This window comes from Mugil cephalus, chromosome 16 (genome assembly GCF_022458985.1).
Source record: "Mugil cephalus isolate CIBA_MC_2020 chromosome 16, CIBA_Mcephalus_1.1, whole genome shotgun sequence".
NCBI lineage: Eukaryota > Metazoa > Chordata > Actinopteri > Mugiliformes > Mugilidae > Mugil > Mugil cephalus.
Window position 1 is genome coordinate 17,145,668 of NC_061785.1, and position 17,235 is coordinate 17,162,902.

A 17,235-nucleotide genomic window follows, 5' to 3' on the forward strand; every position below is an offset into this window, starting at 1 on the left:
CATAAAAAAAGGGCAGTAAAGAAAGGGGTTGTCAACCTTTTACCCTTCAGCAGTTACAGGACGACGATCAAAGGCCAGATCTCGGTGGAGGGAAGGGATATACAGTCGCGCGCCGGCATCCATTCATATAAACCAAGACAAGTGCTTTTTCTTAAGTCGGCTGGAAGTAAGAGGTAACAAGTCTGAGCTACGCGTCATGCGCTAATGCCCTTTAGAAAGATGGAAAACCCCAGTTAGATTAACATATCGCATAAAAATCTGACAGGAACAAACAAATTCTAATGGTACGCTACATTTCCACAGCTCATTTTTAACTGGCAGCTCGCATTAAGTCATCTTCTCAATGGGCTTAACGACCAACCACATCCTTATCTGCAGGCTAAAAAGTAGAAAGGATCCCAAAGTAATCGTCACACTCTCGGTGTGTCTTCAAAAAAAAAAAAGTACTACATCTATCTGCTATAACAGCCACTTGTTTTTTAAAGCCTCGTCTCTCCACTCTTCTATTTATCCTCCTTCATACTTGCTCTGCTCACATCCTCCGTACAGTGCTCCCGCTCTGCCGCGAGGACGGCTGTTTGTTATAGCAGACTACTCTTTGAAGATCACCCTCTTCAAATTGCGCGGAAATAATACTCCATTAAGCAAAGCAAATTAGTCCTCGGTTTAATTACTAGCTCTGTTCCCGCAGTGCGGATGCGTACAATATTAACTTTATAATCATTTCTTGAACAAATAATTTTAAAACCAATTCACCGGGGACTGGTGAAAGCCAATAAATTGCCATAAAAAGGGACAGCGAGCGAGTCTGAATGCTTAATTTGGTAAATAGAAAGCGGGAGAGAGACCACTTCGGCGTGAATGCAGTTAATTTATCTTGATTAGGAAGACGTGCGCGAGGACCAGCGCCGACGCGCCGGCCAGATGTGCAGTCCCGAACGGACGAAAAGAAGCCAAGGAAACATTGGATTGATGGGAGCAGCGGACGAGCGGGGATTAAACCGAAGTCGAGTTTGTTTGACAAAGCCGCGTGACAGATGGATGTTTTTATTAATCTTAACTAAACAGTAGAGTAAACACAGGAATTTAGCTCCAAAAAGGAATGTAGACGTGGCCGTGGGGGTTTTGTAAAAAAGGCTCACCTGGCTGATGAGGTTGAGCAGCGGTTTGCCTTCTGACCCAACCAGACAGGTCAGGAGCTGCGGTATCCACGCCAGCCACTGGATGGGCGGGACTCCAATGCAATATTTATCCACGGCGTCGGCCAGAGTGTTCTTATCGTCGAAGCTGAGCAGCCACAACACCTGAAAAAAAAAAAAAAAAAAAAAAAGATGAAAACAAATGTGAGAAGTGAAGGAGGAAGCCGAAGACAGGTGGAGAGGCAAATAAGAACAGAAGGAAGAAACAAACAAATTAAAAGTTCACTCTGTTTTTTTTTCCGCCGAGAGAGTCACACAAAAATATTTCACGGTAAAGTAAAAACTGCGAGACACCGCGAAGCGAGGGGGTAAGGTCTCCGCCATTAATCAGACAGTTGCCGCTTCCCTGGCTCTGTTCGCAGCAGGTGGGGGGTGTGGGTGGTGGTGGGGGGGGCTGGGAGAGCAAATACGAGTACACCTTGGCAATCCTTACTATGATCAAAGCGCTGCCAGTGCCGCGGCGCTCTCCGCTCCCCCGGCGCGCTTGTGTGTGCGTCTACATTATGATGAAGACATTAACCCCACTCGAGCCCCCCGGGCTCTCTTCAGCGAGCCAATCTGAGTACACAGATTGTTTATAATTACTGATAATGACTGGTCATCTCACTTCATCCATCAGCACTAAGAACTGCCAGCCCGGTTTGGCAGCGTAATACTTGGGGAGGTGGGGTAATTACAAAAAAGAAAGGAAAAAAAAAACAAAAAAAAACATGTGATATGAATGTTAAGCCAATAATAGCCTTTATTATAACAGATAAGGACAGCAATATCCCCAGCTAACACTGGACATGGATAGGCCTATCTATTATTCACCCAGCCTGACACACTGGTGTCTGTGTAAACCTCTAGCGGAGCTGCACTCAATGAGCTGGTGTGCGTGTAACGAGGTGGATGCTTGTTAGCCGGGGCTCCCATCTCTTTGCCTCCCACACAAGGCTCGCTGCGCTGGTAAGTGTGGTAGAATTGGTCCGACTGTTGGAGAAAGGTCAGTCCACCACGTACGGGGTCATGAGATCGGTGCGTCGGGGGAGGCCATTAGTCCGTTAACCTCCAGTGCCAGAGGACGGCCTTCGCTTCGCCATCGATCTACTGTGGGAACCCGTCCACGCCGTCTACCGCTAGGCTGTAATCGATCAAATGACTTCTCTCTGCTTAGAACAGTGGCCGAGCTTAAACTATCAATGAAATATAAAGAAATTAAATAAAAAGGGTGTATTGTGGTTACTAGGTTTAAGGTTAATTGAACTAAATATTTTCACTCTTTAATGGTAAAGAAATAAGTAATCGACATCGATCTTGTTGCCTGTTTCAGGATTTCTCCTCCTATTACACTCAACCCAAGGCCCCTCATTTACCTTCGCTAGGTACTTGCGGGACTTGCTCTCGTTCTGGTGGCGGCAGGCGTGCAGGTAGCAGGTGATGGCGGAGACCCCCAGGTGGAGCTGCCTGTCTTTGACGAAGATGTTCTCCAGGTAGTCGCCCCACATGGCCCAGGCCTTCACCAGGACGTCGTGCATCTGCACGGCGGCCGAGAAGGCCTTGTTGGCCTCCTCCGACCTGGAATAAAAAAAGAAGGGAAGGCCGTCAGAGGCTCGGCGCAACGCAGAGCGTCAAGGGCGATTGGGCGAAGGGAGGCAGCCGGGGGGAGAGGAGGTGGGATTGAGTGGAAGTGGGGGAAAAAAAGATACAAAGTAAAGAGACAAGAGCAGAGGGCTAAAAGAGTCAAAGAGATGGATGCAACGAGTGAGTGGAGAGAGGATGGGGGCGGCGGAGGAGCAGGAAGAGAAAGATGGAGCGCGCCAGAAACAGATTATGATGATCATATCCTGAATCATGTACTACACATCAATAAGCACCATATTTCATTTGCTGTAATCTTCAAGGCCCCTTCTCCTCGGCGCTATAGAGTAGGCATTTAAACCGGAATGAATTAACGGCTCCAAGGTTTTCCTTTTCTTATAATGCAATGCGAGTTGAGGCCGACTCCGCTGCGCCGCGCAGACGGATCCACTTAATACTGGATGACATCTTCCCATTTTATCACGAATGACAGGGCCACAGCAAGGTAAGAACCACAGCTAGATTCATCAATATACAGATACAATGACCGCAAAGAGCACCGCCACGGCACAGCGGAGGCCGCCCGCTGATAGATTTCAGAATCCTTCGGCGTTTTTTAATCCTCGCGCCGCAACCCGGGCAGTCGCGCGGATTTGACTGTTAAAAAAGCAGGCGAAGAAAGAGACAGGTTGAAATCTGGCAGGAGACCCGAGTTCTGACTGCGCCGTTTATGCTGACGGGCGAAATATATTCCGAACCATCAGCTATTTTCACCGCGGCAAGCGTCTCCGAAACCACTCATCGGCACGCGGTGTGAATAATTCCAACGCACCTTTCAGCCGACTGATTAATAAATAAGACGCGTGAGGCGCGATCCAAGGCGCGCTACCCTGCAGTCAAAACAAGGCCTGTCAACGGGAAAAAAAAAAAAAAAAAAGTCTTACTGAGCTACAGCTGGTAGACGGGCCTCCATTTTGGGAACGCTTCCAAAACCGCTCTCCCGCTTGCTTATATTAAAAATCTCTCCCAAGCCAATCAATTAAAATGTGTTATTATAAAAGGCATTTTGGCATGTGATTAAAAAATGGGAGCTTGATTGCTATGGGAGTCAGAGCCGAAGACCCTCCAGTAATACTTAATGGGGTTTCCTCAGTCACTTTGCGAGTGTTAAAGTACATTAACTGTTTCTACTAGCCAGCTCAACAGGAGCACAGGCACCCAACAGACTGTCAAATCTCTGACACCCGTTTAATTGAATGATCCCAAAATCCTCAGCACATGTGGTTGCGCGCACACACACACACACACACAATCTCTGAACCCCCAGCCCCCAGTCTGCTGGTAATTCTCCCCCAGCGTAGGGGAAACTTAATGATTGCAATAAACCCTGCTGAGGTGGAGGCAAGTTCTGCTGATCCCGGAGATTTCCGCAAATTGCCTCGAGTTAATTATTCAGCCGCATATACGTTTAATAAGCCTCCCTCAATTCTTCTTTCACCCCTCAGGATGCCGTGTCACGTCAAAGATGATGGGCGGAGAGGGGACGCCGTGGCGCGGAGACGGCGGAGGTACGGTCCGCAGGCAAACCCCGCAGCCGAAAATAAGTGACCGACGCCGCCACGACCTGACGACACAGATCACTTCTTAGTCGTGTCAAATCTAGTAACGCGTCCTGAAGGATAAAACACACGCAGAGGTAAGGGAGCGCTGGCTCGGTTTCAGGAGTTGGTTGCAACGTGAACACTTACTTGTTGATCTGAGCCAGGAACATGCCCTTCAGAGCGTAGAACTCGGCCGTCATCTCCTTGGTGAAGTACTTCAGGTTGGTCGACTCTATCACCTCCAAACCCTGACAAGCAGAGGGGAGAACGGCTCAGGTTTGACACTTCAAAACAAAAACACTTGCCCCCCATACGCTGGAGAGGGAGGAACCGCGGAGAAGATACCATGACATACTGTTTCGGGCAGGGCCATAATCGCGGGGCGAAAAACAAACAAACTGCTCACTGTTCATTAAGAAGCGGGAAAAGAGGTGTTAAGGGAACTAAACTTCCATTACGGTGAGCCTCTGATTAGGTGTCCCCTATGTACCGCTGTGACAAACGATGTGTAGCAGGAGAAAGAGACAGAGAGAACCAGAGATGAGATAGAAGAGAGAAAGAGGGAGCGGGAGAGGAGTGTCTACTGGCACTTTTAATGACTTGTGGTGTAGTGAACTGCTTCTATTAATCAGAGCACTCCACGGGCTTAAGAGCAAGCTCCTGAGTTACACTCTCTTATAGGTCTCTTTGCTATTACTTGTCACCTAGAGCCACCCCAAACACTTCTTGCTCTTACTTCCTTCTCCCACTTGAAACAACCCTAACTGTGCCTCCGACTGCCGCCGACACAAATCACCTCTAGCGCTTAAGTCTCACTAAGTGCATCAAATGCGTTTATATAGAAGAGGGACAACACGAGACTGGTGCTTCTAAAAACCGAAACTATTTGGTATGACAAAATGAAAGAGAGCGTCTCACCTGCATGCACTCGTTCTTGCCCATGACGCCAGCCAGCTGCAGGTAACACTTGACCTGCTGTCTGATCTTCTGGAAGCAGTCGACGATGGGAACGGTAGGGATGGTGTGGATACGGCTCAGGATGTCCAGAGCCACGTTCACCAAACCCTGAGGAGACGACAACAGCGTGACGAGGTTTTATAATGCAAATGAAATATTTAAGATCTCTGATTTATTTTCAAGCTCATGAGCCCGAGCCCGTACCTGTTTGCGGCCTATCTTGCCGTACTGAATGATGGCCGACGCCGAGGCGTGGACCCCCAGCATGGCGTTGTTGTTGTTCGGGTCGTGCTGCGTGTTCGCCTCGTACGCCGTGACTATGGCTGCGGACAGAGAGCAAACAGCGGTGAGCGCGGCGTTCCTTTTGAAAGTTGACAAAGCACAGAACGAGGTGAGGCCCCCCGAGCGCGGCGTGAAAAGTGGGGATCTTCTGGCAATCTGAGAGGGATCTGCCGTCGTAACTCAGAGGAGGGCACCGGGGACACCGAAACGTATTGAACGGTAAATGAGCCGTGGCGATGAATTTCATCAAGAAAATTCCATTTGGCTTTAAGTTTGAAGGCTGTCACGTATAAATGAAGTGGATTTTATCAGCGTGGCGCTGCAGAGCCGACGCCGTGACACCGACACCGCGAGCTGGAGTTGCTTGAGACGTCACATTTTGCGGCGGGCTGGCCGCCCCTCTGAATGGTCTCAAAGTCACTGCAGGAGAGAGAGCGGAGCGCCGAGCAGAGTAAACACGCGAGTGTGTCAGAGTGTGTGTGGGTTGTGTCCCGCGGTGTGAGAAAGAGTGCTTTAGCGAGCTGACATTTTGAAACGTACAGAGACCCTGAGGGGTTTCTGCGCATCTCGGCCTTTTAAAGAACCCCCCCTCCCCTCCCAGGTGGACACCAAAGCAGCAATGAACATGGAATTCAGAGGCAGGACTGTCAAGAGCGCGTGTCACACCTTGGTAGTGGTGCTGGCGCCACATGAATATGCTGCTCCAGTGGGACAGGTCGTCAGAGACAATGGGCAGCCGGTTCCTCCAGGTTTTCACCACCGTCTTCATGTCGTGGAGGCTGGTGTTGCGGCCCAGGTTGGCCGGCTGGAGCCCCGTATTAATTTGCGCCGCTTCCTGCAGCTCGATGATCTGCTGCGCAGCCTGGGGAGAAATGAGACTTAATAAATTAGCGTTTTCTGCATCTTTCATATAATATTCATGAATACATTTACCATGAATAATTGAAATAATAGCATTTAAACTTTTACTGTGCCGGCGACGAAACCCATCTGAAGCAGCAGACAAACAACTAAGTTTTTATTGAAAGGTGAGATTGCTTCATAGATTTGGCCCAAACTTTGCACCAGACGAACTTAATCTTGTTAATATTTTGTCTACACGTCTAAACTAATATAAGCTGCTGTGCAGATTCCCTGTTTATGATGCATTATGCACACAGTGTCCATCTGCCGTCCATCAGTGTTGGTCTCTTTGCTTAAGTTTATGAAATCTTCCCCCTTTATTTAATTTTTTTTTTTATTATTATTCCAGTGAACCATTAAAAAGGCATCATTTCTGCCTCGTTTAATGTTTCCCCCACTCTTCAGCGTACAAGACAATAAAGCAGGATGTGTCTAAATATTTAAATAAACATAATGAAAAGAACAAGACAGAGAAAGATAGCGGATACATCATTAGAAAGTGGATACGGCTCGTTTGGAGATCACGGTTTAATTAAGAGGTAGAAAGCCGGTGTGGGAGACGGGGAAACCGGAGACGGACGGAATGAACGAGAACGAGGGTGTCGGCGAGGCAGGGAGAGAGTGAGGCTGTCGTGTTAATGGAAAACCAGTGTGAGACTATAAGTTAAGAGCACGGAGAGTAAAAAGACATAAAAGGTAATGTAAAACGCAGCAAGTGAAAAAGAGGTCTGTTGCTGTATTGACAGAGTTACAAAGTTATTTTTCTTAAACCTGGTCTGAAAAAGACTGCAGTTCCTCAAATGGCCAGATGAGGCATCTCCAAAAACGAGTCAATGCCCATAGTCCTTAATGTTTACTTGCAAAAATGGTTTTGCTAATTTACAGCATTCTTATTTTATATAACTTCTCAAATTATATCATGCTTTAAAGTTATGATGCACAAGAGTACGGCCGCTTTGAGGCATCCCACCTCCTGTTTCACCTCTTTGGCAATTAAAATTAAATTAAATTAAATAAACCAGATGTCAAGAGGAATCGGGCGCTGCAAGCAATATCTTTGTATCCCACCATACTATATTTTTGCAGGGAGAGTCTTCATGTCTTCTTACATTACTTCAATGGCTAATCTGCTCTGACGCATCGCGAAAGAGCAAGTAAATGGGAAAGTGTGAAAATGATAAGCAAGGGCTTTTATCTCATTCCGTAAAAAGAAGCCCCATTGATTGGCCCAAAGCAGCGCCGAGAACAGATAATCAATCATTCCATTATAACTACTCATCAATCAATATTAATGCCAGCCCTCATAATCGATAGCGCGGGTGATAATCCATTGATCGTCAGTCACTGCCGAGAGCTGGGATTTGATGATAACTTGATTCAAATGGTATTTGAACTGCGGCCGTATTTGCAGCCCGGGCTCCTCGGTCTCCGAGGCTCACGGAGTCGTGAATTTGAGATATAGAGTTTGGAATGGAGATTTACAACAGGTCGCTTGGCTGGCCAGAGGAATAAATAGCTTGTTTTCCCTCGGCTGGGGTAAATAATTGGACTGCACGTATGCGAGCGCACGCGGGCACGCACACACTCAAAAGAATATAGTCACACAATTCACACACCCATGTTCAAAAGATAAATGTAGTGAATCAGAGCAGTGCTGAAGACTTAACCCCCCACACACACATACACCCCTCGCAAAACAATATAAATTGGGCAGTACAATATTTTTCACAATTATCTGTTAATATCAGCTGATGGCCCATTTCTAACCTTCATTCAGACCATCCCATTCATCATGTAAATGTAATTCTGCTGCAGGTATTTAATCAAATAGTATCTGATGGCAGGGAAGTAATTACAGCCATTCTAAACTAACTCTCTTTCTTCCCCATTCTTCCTCCCCTCCCCCCTTCTTCCCATGCCCCAATTCCACCTTTTTCAATTTTCATCACCTGAGAAGTCTGCTTTCCCTTTTTATTCGCTTTTCTCATCTCTCCTCTGTCTATTGTAATCTCTTGTGGAGGAATCAAAGATGCTTAAAGGGTTTTTGATTTTTTTTTTTTTTTTTTTTTAATCATCTGTCTCAATTTTACAAAATAAAGCAAGAGGGGGGGAGATAGAAGCCGTTATCAGTTACTCAACAGCGCGGTGTCTCAGGGCTACTGATGATCTCTTGGCACGCGTCTCCTCGAGTGCTTATCGCAGCAGACTCACTTCCCGCCACTGCCGTCGCCGGCTTCCCGCCCGCCGCGTCGCTTTAGTACACTGACCTGCAGGAGGGGCGTGTGCACGTGGGAGACGATGTGAGGCAGCCTCCTCCACTCGCGTATGGCCAGGCTGGAGGCCATCTCCACCCGCCGCTCTATGTAGCTGAGCTGCTGGTCCTCCGGGTTGCAGATGGCCAGGTAGCCGCAGTGCATGTTCACCTTCCACGCCATCTCCTTGGGGCAGCTCATCTCCACCTGGAAATGAGGAAGTCCACGTCGACAATTATATAAAGTGTATGATGTGAGCGACTTTAAATGCTTGTACTTATTATTAGAGGAAAACAAATAAACAAGCACGGATATTTTCAAAGATCATCACACCACGTTGATTAGCACAGCAATGAAAAGATGAGCTCGTCGTTCGCGGTCGTTGAGACTAGCATTGCTGCCACATACACTCACTTGCCACTTTATTAGGTACACCTTGCTAGTAAAAGGTTGGACCCCCTTTTGCCTTCAGAACTGCCTTAGTTCTTCGTGACATACTTTCAACAAGGTTGTGGAAACGTTCCTCAGAGATTTTGGTTCATATTGACATGATAGCATCACACAGTTGCTGCAGATTTGTCGGCTGCACATCTATGATGAGAATCTCCTGTTCCACCACATCCCAAAGGTGATGGTCTATTGGACTGAGACCTGCTAAACCATGCTCAGTTTGTACTAAGGGGTCCAAAGTGTGCCAAGAAAATATCCCCCACACCATCACACTACCACCACCAGCCTGAACCACTGATACAAGGCAGGATGGATCCAAGCTTTTACGTCGTTTACACCACTGACATTCAAATGTCGCAGCTGAAATCAAGACTTGTCAGACCAGGCAACGTTTCCAATCTTCTATTGTCCAATTTTTGTGAACTGTAGACTTCCCGTTTCCTGTTCTTAGCTGACAGGAGTGGCACCCGGTGTGGTCTTCTGCTGCTGTAGCCCATCTTCTTCAAGGTTGGACGTGTTGTGTGTTCAGAGATGGTATTCTGCATTCCTTGGTTGGAACGAGTGGTTATTTGAGTTACTGTTGCCTTTTTCTCCAACCAGTCTGCCCATTCTTCTCTGATCTCTCACATCAACAAGACATTTTCGTCCACACAACTGCCGCTCACTGGATATTTTCTGTTTTTCGGACCATTCTCTGTAAACCCTAGAGATGGTTGTGCGTGAAAATCCCAGTAGATCAGCAATTTTTGAAATACTCAGACCAGCCCGTCTGACACCAACAACCATACCACGTTCAGAGTCACTTAAATCCCCTTTCTCCTCCATTCTGATGCTCAGTTTGAACTTCAGCAAGTTGTCTTGATCACCTCTACATGTCTAAATGCACTGAAGTGCAGCCATGTGATTGGCTCATTAGCTATTTGTGTTAACAAGTAATTGAGCAGGTGTACCTAATAAAGTGGCCAGTAGAGTGTATGTACAACATGTATTTTAAGCTGCATTTAAACTTTCTCAGTGAACTATGTAGATCACAGGTGTCAAACATATGGCCCATTTGACACCCCTGATGTAGATCATTGCAATATATGTCATAATATCAACAACAATAATAATGTATTGTATCGTGACTCAAGTATTGCGATACGTATCGTACCGTGAAGTCCTTTCCAATACCCACTCCTAGTCCCAACAGAAAAAACTGAAAAATTGTTATTCCTTGATCATACCTTTCTTTTTGCAAATTACCCTTTTTATGAATTTAGAAACTTCTCAAGTAAATATGTTACAGATAGGTTATTATAATAACCTATTTCAGCAGGCTTAATGGTGTAGAAATGATGTTCATCAACTTCCACAGTGATGCAGCATTGAAAATGTATGATTATATTAAGAGCTGTTGCGCTTAGTTGCAGCTAAATCTTCCATTACATTTTGACTCGGCTGCATATTGTACAGAAGGTGCCAGCGTTAGTGTATGTGGGATTTTGTTTTCCTGTGTGCATGTTTGTTACTGTGTGTGTGTGTATGTGTGTGTGGCCATTTTAATTAAATGAAAACATCCAAGGGGAAAGGGCCTATGACATTCTCCTTGCATAATTTAGTACCCGGACAAATACACAACAATACTGTTTCCGATTCATTGTCTGAGTGGCTTCAGCAGGACTTTTGTGCTAATGACCAATAAACCTGACGAGTCTGACACGGAGGTGGCGGAACGGAAAAGGCCCCGCTATTGATTAAACCGCTGAGTGCATTAACGCTAAACAAATAATAGCCACGGGGAACCTCCTACGTCACACCTGTGGGTGGCCGGTGTGCGTTTAGTAAGTGGGTGTGAGGAGCACTGGATGAGAGGAGGCTAGAAAGAAGAGAGCGAAAAGAGCGAGGGAAGAGGCGCGCGTTTGTGCGAGCTCTTCCGACGCTGCGGAAAATTAGAGTGATCGGCCACAGTGCACTTATCGGGGGTGACGCTTGATGAATATCCCGGAGACAGGGTCGCCCTTATCAAGAGCCGGCTTTAATTGAAAGCAGGGACATTTGTACTTTGCCTCTGAGCTGGTGAGCGGTGGGCAGACAGGCAGGCAGGCAACTGGAAGTCTTGCTCCTCTCCTCCGCCATAAAACAAATCACCCTGCAGCAGATGCTGGGGTAATTATTCACGCGCGCAGCTGCCGTAAATATTAGCCGCTGCAGCCGGAGCTGTGGAGCGAGGGACGACGAGACGGGAGGTGGAGGTGAAAGCAGACGGCGAAGTAGTACCAGGAAGAGGACAGAGTAGAGGGAAACGCGAGACAAAAGAAAGAGAAATGAGTGCACAGAGGAAAGGAAGGAGGGGAGGAGTGAAACAAGGAGGAAGGGATATGGAGAAGTTGGTGTTGCCATCCAGACAATTTAATTAGATGTCACCTTAGGAAAGAGCGACTCAATGGATTGGTTCCAAGTCTCCTTGAAAGAGCAAAGCAGGGGTATTTGTTATATGTCAGGTACTATCACACGCTCGCCACCCATCTACGCTTTGTTTTAGGAAACGCGAGGCCAATAAATTCAAGGAACAAGCAGCTGAGCTGAATTTGCACAGCTTTACGGCCATCTCTCTCACTCTCCCAGAGGCTGAGGGGTTATGGAGGGGCCGGACAGCGCTAATATCAAGTTACTATACTTCACACTAACATGAGGCCTGGGCTTAATATACAGCACCGCACCGGAAACCAGGAAACAAAACGAACAAAAGTTCAGTCGAGCCTTTCTGGTTCGTCGGGTTCGAGCGCAGGCTCCGGGGTGTCTGTGACTGTGTAAGTGAGAGCCCGTGGTTCTAGTTTCCATTTTCTGTCAAACTGTTTAAGCCTCGAGAGAAACACACGCATCGTTTTTGCACACCGATCGTCCACTCCTCACCTGTGACAGAGCCTCCTTCATCGCGGTCCAATTGGAAACCCTCCACGCACACTCGAGCACGAGGTACGGGTTCGAGTGGCCTTTAGATTGGCCGTACTCGGTCAACGGTTCCCACTGGTTCAGCTCCTTAGAACAGCTGGGGATGAAAGGAGAAGTTCAGGTAATCTTAAAACCGTTTGTGCTTTTTAACGATAAATTAAATCTTTTTATTGGGCCGGTTCGCGGCGAATTACGCTTTGGAGCCATCACAGTGGGTAGCTTTATCTGGGTGAAACATTTAGTGTTTAGCGTTGAGACTTCTAAAAGCACATTTCATGCTTTAGACATCTGCATTGTTGCCTTTGTGTTTGTCTCATTCATACGGCATGCGTTGTTTGAAAGCACTTGTGATGTGCACGGTAAAATGCACCAAATATCATATGTAATCTAACTAGCGTCTTTGTTTCCAACATATAAAAACTGACTCATCTCTGCAGGGAGGCACGGTGATGTCATATTATTTTTGCAGGCCAGTAAAGTCCATAATGTGTAGAATAGGATGAACAGATTTAAAAGCAGCACGTACAGGAATTCTGTTGTTTTTGTTTGTGAAGCGTGAGTAATGGAAAATAACTGTCCAATAAATGCTACCTGGTATATAGCGTATATATATTTGTGCTCCACAAATCGTACCGTATCCAGTGGTCCTCCCAGAGCTGGTACTCTGGGAAAATGGCAGGGGAGACGTTGCTCCTCTCGTGCTCTTTCCTCGCCTTCTCCATCGCCTTCTCGTAGCTTTCCTGAGCCTGAGCAGACGCGTCGTTAAATTTTCATGCTCGGGATAATGATGTTAGTATAGCAAAATATCAGACACACCTCTCTAACAAATGTAATAAAGCACTACATGAAACTGAGCAAACACCTTCGTGAATGAGGGGCTTCTCTGTATCGCATTCGACTGTGATAAATGGGTACGTGCGCAAAGAGGGCGCTCCAATCAATCGCACAATATAGATAATCTGATCGGCCGCCTCTACGGCGACCGATCGCAAAGATCAATCGGGTGACGCAGGGATCCCAAGATGATTTCCTAGAGCGCGAGTTGGCTTCTGGCGTCAACGGCCAATCAGAGGCAGTGATCCCTCAAAGCGGACGGTGGTTGTGTTTGGCAGGTCGACAAAAGCTGGTAGCAGGTTGTACTGTGGTATTAGCCTACTGGAATTTAATTAAGTAGTAAATTAGTAAAGACTCTCTCTTTTCATTCTTTTGATCAGCCAGTGGGTGTTTATTTTTATGGCTTCAGTTTAATTTCAATTTATTTTCAAGCCCAAATTTTACTTTACATTCTTTTTAACAGCATAATTAATATTTTTTTTTGTTTTTCCAAAGGAAATCAAAGCTATATTTGTTATTATTAGTTACAAATGCGTTCTGGTTTCTATCAACTATTAAGGTACAGTGTTCCTGAGTAACTGACGCATGAAACAAAAATGTAACTTTAAAGCGGTCAGTGGGAGTACGTGCAGATTTCTCTCACCTGTTCAAAGAAGCCGTGCTGCTCGTAGGCAATAGCCGTGGCCGTCTCGGGAAACTTGCACCTCTTCTGCCACAGGCCGGCCCACATGTCCTCCTCCTGCAGCAGAGAGTAGAGCTCTGCCAGGGAGTCCAGAATCTCCTACATTGAAAAAGGACGAAACGTCGGCGTCAGCAGAACAAACTGGAAAATCTGCAATGATTTGCTGAAGAGTCAGACTGAAACGGGACAAGAGGCAACTCTTAATATGAGGCTGAATCACTCGTGACATGTACATATGTTTGTACCCTCCACGGTGAAGGGGAATGATAAATAAAAAGGATAGCAGCAGTTTCGTGAAGATGACCTTAAAACAGTTTCAGTGCAAAGTCATCTATGTTGTTTTTCGTTCCTGATAAAGTCAAGGTTTATGTGACGACTGCAAAGCTACTAAATATTATTGGAAACTATCCCGTCTAAATCAAAATCCCGTTACCTGTTGAGGCGGCGTGATGCTCTCCTGTTCGTAGAACTCCGTGCTCTGCTTGGGTTTACTGTGCAGGCTGAGGCCCTTTTCGAAGGCCTGCTGCTCCAGCATTAGAGTGGAGCGCAGCCAGAGGTTGTGCGTCTTGCCCAAGTACTTCAGCACACAGGGGCGGATGGGGATGGGAGGAACACACTGGGACATGGCTTCCACGAAGCAGTTCAGGGCGCTGGGCTGGCAGTCCCTCTGGGCCTGGTGGCTCCCGCTGCACAGGAAAGGACTCATTTCTCCAGACAAAGCCTGGAGAGGAAAGAGATGATCAAGCACTCGTCTTAACTTTAGCTGCAGCGCACCGATACGGCGTATCGATAAAGCGTTCCGTTGCACGTACGGGATGCAACACGATGCCGTCTTCCAGTAAGAGAAAGCTGTTAAGAAACAGGAAGAGAGCAGTGGAGGATAACGGGTGGGAGGACCGAGAAGGGACAAATGACAAATGGTGCGCTGCCTTCTTGTGTGTCCAGACCACGGGAAACACGAGCAACAGGTTAATAAATAAAAGGCCGTTTAATTCAAACAGAGATCAGCAACATGTGCTGTGATTTTGTTTTATATGCATCTTTTCCAAAGCTGGAACATATCGCAGTAGTAATGTTAACCATTTCCTGAACCGTCTTTAGAAATTGTACTTTCATTTAATGTGATGCTAAATCGGTGAAAAATATATTAGCTGCTAGATCATAGGTTTTCAACAGGGGGCCTGTGACCCCTAGGGGTCCGCGGAGGTACTGCAGGGGGATCGCAAAATCTTTGGTTGATTAGACATTCGTTATATATATATAAATATATATATATTTTTTAATTTCATTAATATTACATGCAAAACAATAATAACCATGTATATTTATAAATGGCACTAGGAAGAGTTTAATATAGAACTCATATAGTAGGTAGGGGGACTTAATCTGTCCGTCAGTTTGGAGGTCCTTGGCCTGAAAAACGTTGAAGACCCCTGTGCTCGTTTGAACCACTCACGGCCACTCTACGCAATCAGAGCCTCTACGAACACCCACATTTGGACAGAATAGACTTTGAGCATGATCACAGGGTTCGCGCGCCGAAAATCATGACTGACATGCACTGATGTATTGGTAATGAATATAATTTTCTCTGCACGTTGACAGCACGGAGTAATTTATGCCTTGATGGTCACTTTAATTAGACTGGTGGTGGAGAACGCCAAAATGTCATCAAATTCCTTCCTAAGGAGAATAAGATTTTCTATCATTCCGATGTAACAGTCAACCCAGAGATACGAGGCCTGAGCTGCACTAATCACTCCATTTTCGCCATAAATTGGCTTAATGGCGGCACCACATTCAGTGCTAAAACAGGCATCAGAGTAAACCCATGTGACAGTTTGGTGAATTAATGTCACGCGAAGAGAAAAAATATAAATATTGAATAATCCCAGCGACTGCATGTTTAAGAGTTCAATCACTTTAAATCAAATACTGTAACTCGTTACAGCTTTCCTTTTTCCGCATTTAGCATAAATCTCATTATGCAAAGTTTTGAGACAGTAATGAGATGGCCAAGGTCAGAGACACTGTCCCCTTTCTGATGTCACTGGTAAGATACACAGACGCTGGGTAGTCGTACACAGTTTGTGCGAACATAACACATCCGCGTCAAAAAACACTGGGTATGGAAAACAGAAAGGAATGTGTGTTCACCTGTCATTTTGGATTTCGCGAGAAAATAAAAATAAAAAATCGATTCCGAGATCAGATATTTCGCCGCAAACTCAAACGGACACTTTGTCAATGTCAACGCCAGAATGTCTTCAGGCGAGTGACAGGGGAGCATGTTTTTCTCTTCTCCTGTTAAATATTGACAATATTTGAAAAATCTGATGACCTCCAACTATATTTGTGCTTCTCCTCCCAGAAAAAAAAAACGAGACAGACGCCGGTAAATTACACTCACATGCTGCTGCCTGTCAGAAAGGATCTTCCAGAGGCGAGGGAAGAGTTGAACCCACGTCCGTTCAGCCAGCGGTGTGGAGATGTGACAGAGCTGCACCAGAGCGTTCAGAAGTGCCCCCGTCTGACAAGGAATAGAGGGCGAATTACAACTATGGCTGCAGACTCTGAAACATAGTTATACAACTCAGACCCTTTAGATCAGGCGTGTCAAACTAATTTTAGTTCAGGGGCCACATTCAGCCAAATTTGATCTCAATGGGGCCGGACCAGTAACACAATAGCTTATTAACTGGTAAATAACGACAACTTCAAATGTTTCTCTTTGCTTTAGTGCAAAAAAGTACAGCTACATGTAATGAACAACCGTGAATTTCTTAAGAAGTGCAAGGTGCAAATGCAATTTCTTGTTTTATCAAATATTTTCAGCTGATATCTTCAGTGTAATTTTAGCAAATTTATTCCACGGGCTAGATTGGACCCTCTGGCAGGCCAGTTTTGGCCCCCGGGCCTTATGTTTGACACCTCTGCTTTAGATCATAGGTCTTCAACAGATTATATATATATATATTTTCCCCCACAAATTTAAATTTCCTTAAATACACATTAACATGAATCCAACATATATTAGTAAAGGGATAAATGGAGGCAGAAGACGCCACCCTACTGTTGCACATGTTTGAAATAAAAAAAATGAATTGCTATTAATTACCCCCGTAGTTAACCAGAGAAATCTTTTTAAAGTTTTGTCAAAACACAGGCAATTACATCACGCCCTGACACTGAAGGACCAGAGGGATGAAGCTCACCTTGACCTCCCGTAACGAGTCCAAGAACTTGTCGTGGCGGTTGGTGAGCATGTGCAGCTGGTTGCCCGTGTCTCTTTCAGCCTGCTCCTTAGTCTTGGGAATGGCCGTCTGGTCACCTGGTGCCAACTCTATGTCGATCTCCACATCCTGTCAGGGAACACAAGAGAGAAAACAGATGTCTTTCAGCAAAGCTTTGACATTTAGTCACACATTATGACTTTAACAAGCAACAGCTTCCTGTTAAGGGGCGAGGGATGATGAATATATAAGCCAAGAAGCCAGGTCTTCATCTTTTCTCGGCTCCACGTGGGGACGCACTCTTAATGGGATAATGGGTGCAAATTTATGCACACGGTGCACGTGTCG

At 46.0% G+C, this 17,235-nt stretch overlaps 1 protein-coding gene across 4 annotated transcripts in view; it reads right to left on the reverse strand.

Annotated features, from left to right (window-relative positions):
• LOC125022217 (transformation/transcription domain-associated protein) overlaps positions 1-17,235 on the reverse strand; it is an 83,958-nt gene that overhangs the window by 18,999 nt on the left and 47,724 nt on the right. For all 4 annotated transcript variants that reach the window (XM_047608666.1, XM_047608664.1, XM_047608665.1 and 1 more), the window contains 13 exons: positions 16,870-17,016; positions 16,065-16,184; positions 14,088-14,375; positions 13,616-13,753; positions 12,772-12,884; positions 12,100-12,235; positions 8,770-8,961; positions 6,266-6,461; positions 5,522-5,640; positions 5,279-5,425; positions 4,508-4,608; positions 2,555-2,756; positions 1,143-1,304 (listed from right to left, as the gene is read on the reverse strand). In XM_047608666.1, coding sequence (XP_047464622.1) covers positions 1,143-1,304; positions 2,555-2,756; positions 4,508-4,608; positions 5,279-5,425; positions 5,522-5,640; positions 6,266-6,461; positions 8,770-8,961; positions 12,100-12,235; positions 12,772-12,884; positions 13,616-13,753; positions 14,088-14,375; positions 16,065-16,184; positions 16,870-17,016 — 2,061 coding nt within the window. The remainder of the gene's footprint in view (positions 1-1,142; positions 1,305-2,554; positions 2,757-4,507; positions 4,609-5,278; positions 5,426-5,521; positions 5,641-6,265; positions 6,462-8,769; positions 8,962-12,099; positions 12,236-12,771; positions 12,885-13,615; positions 13,754-14,087; positions 14,376-16,064; positions 16,185-16,869; positions 17,017-17,235) is intronic.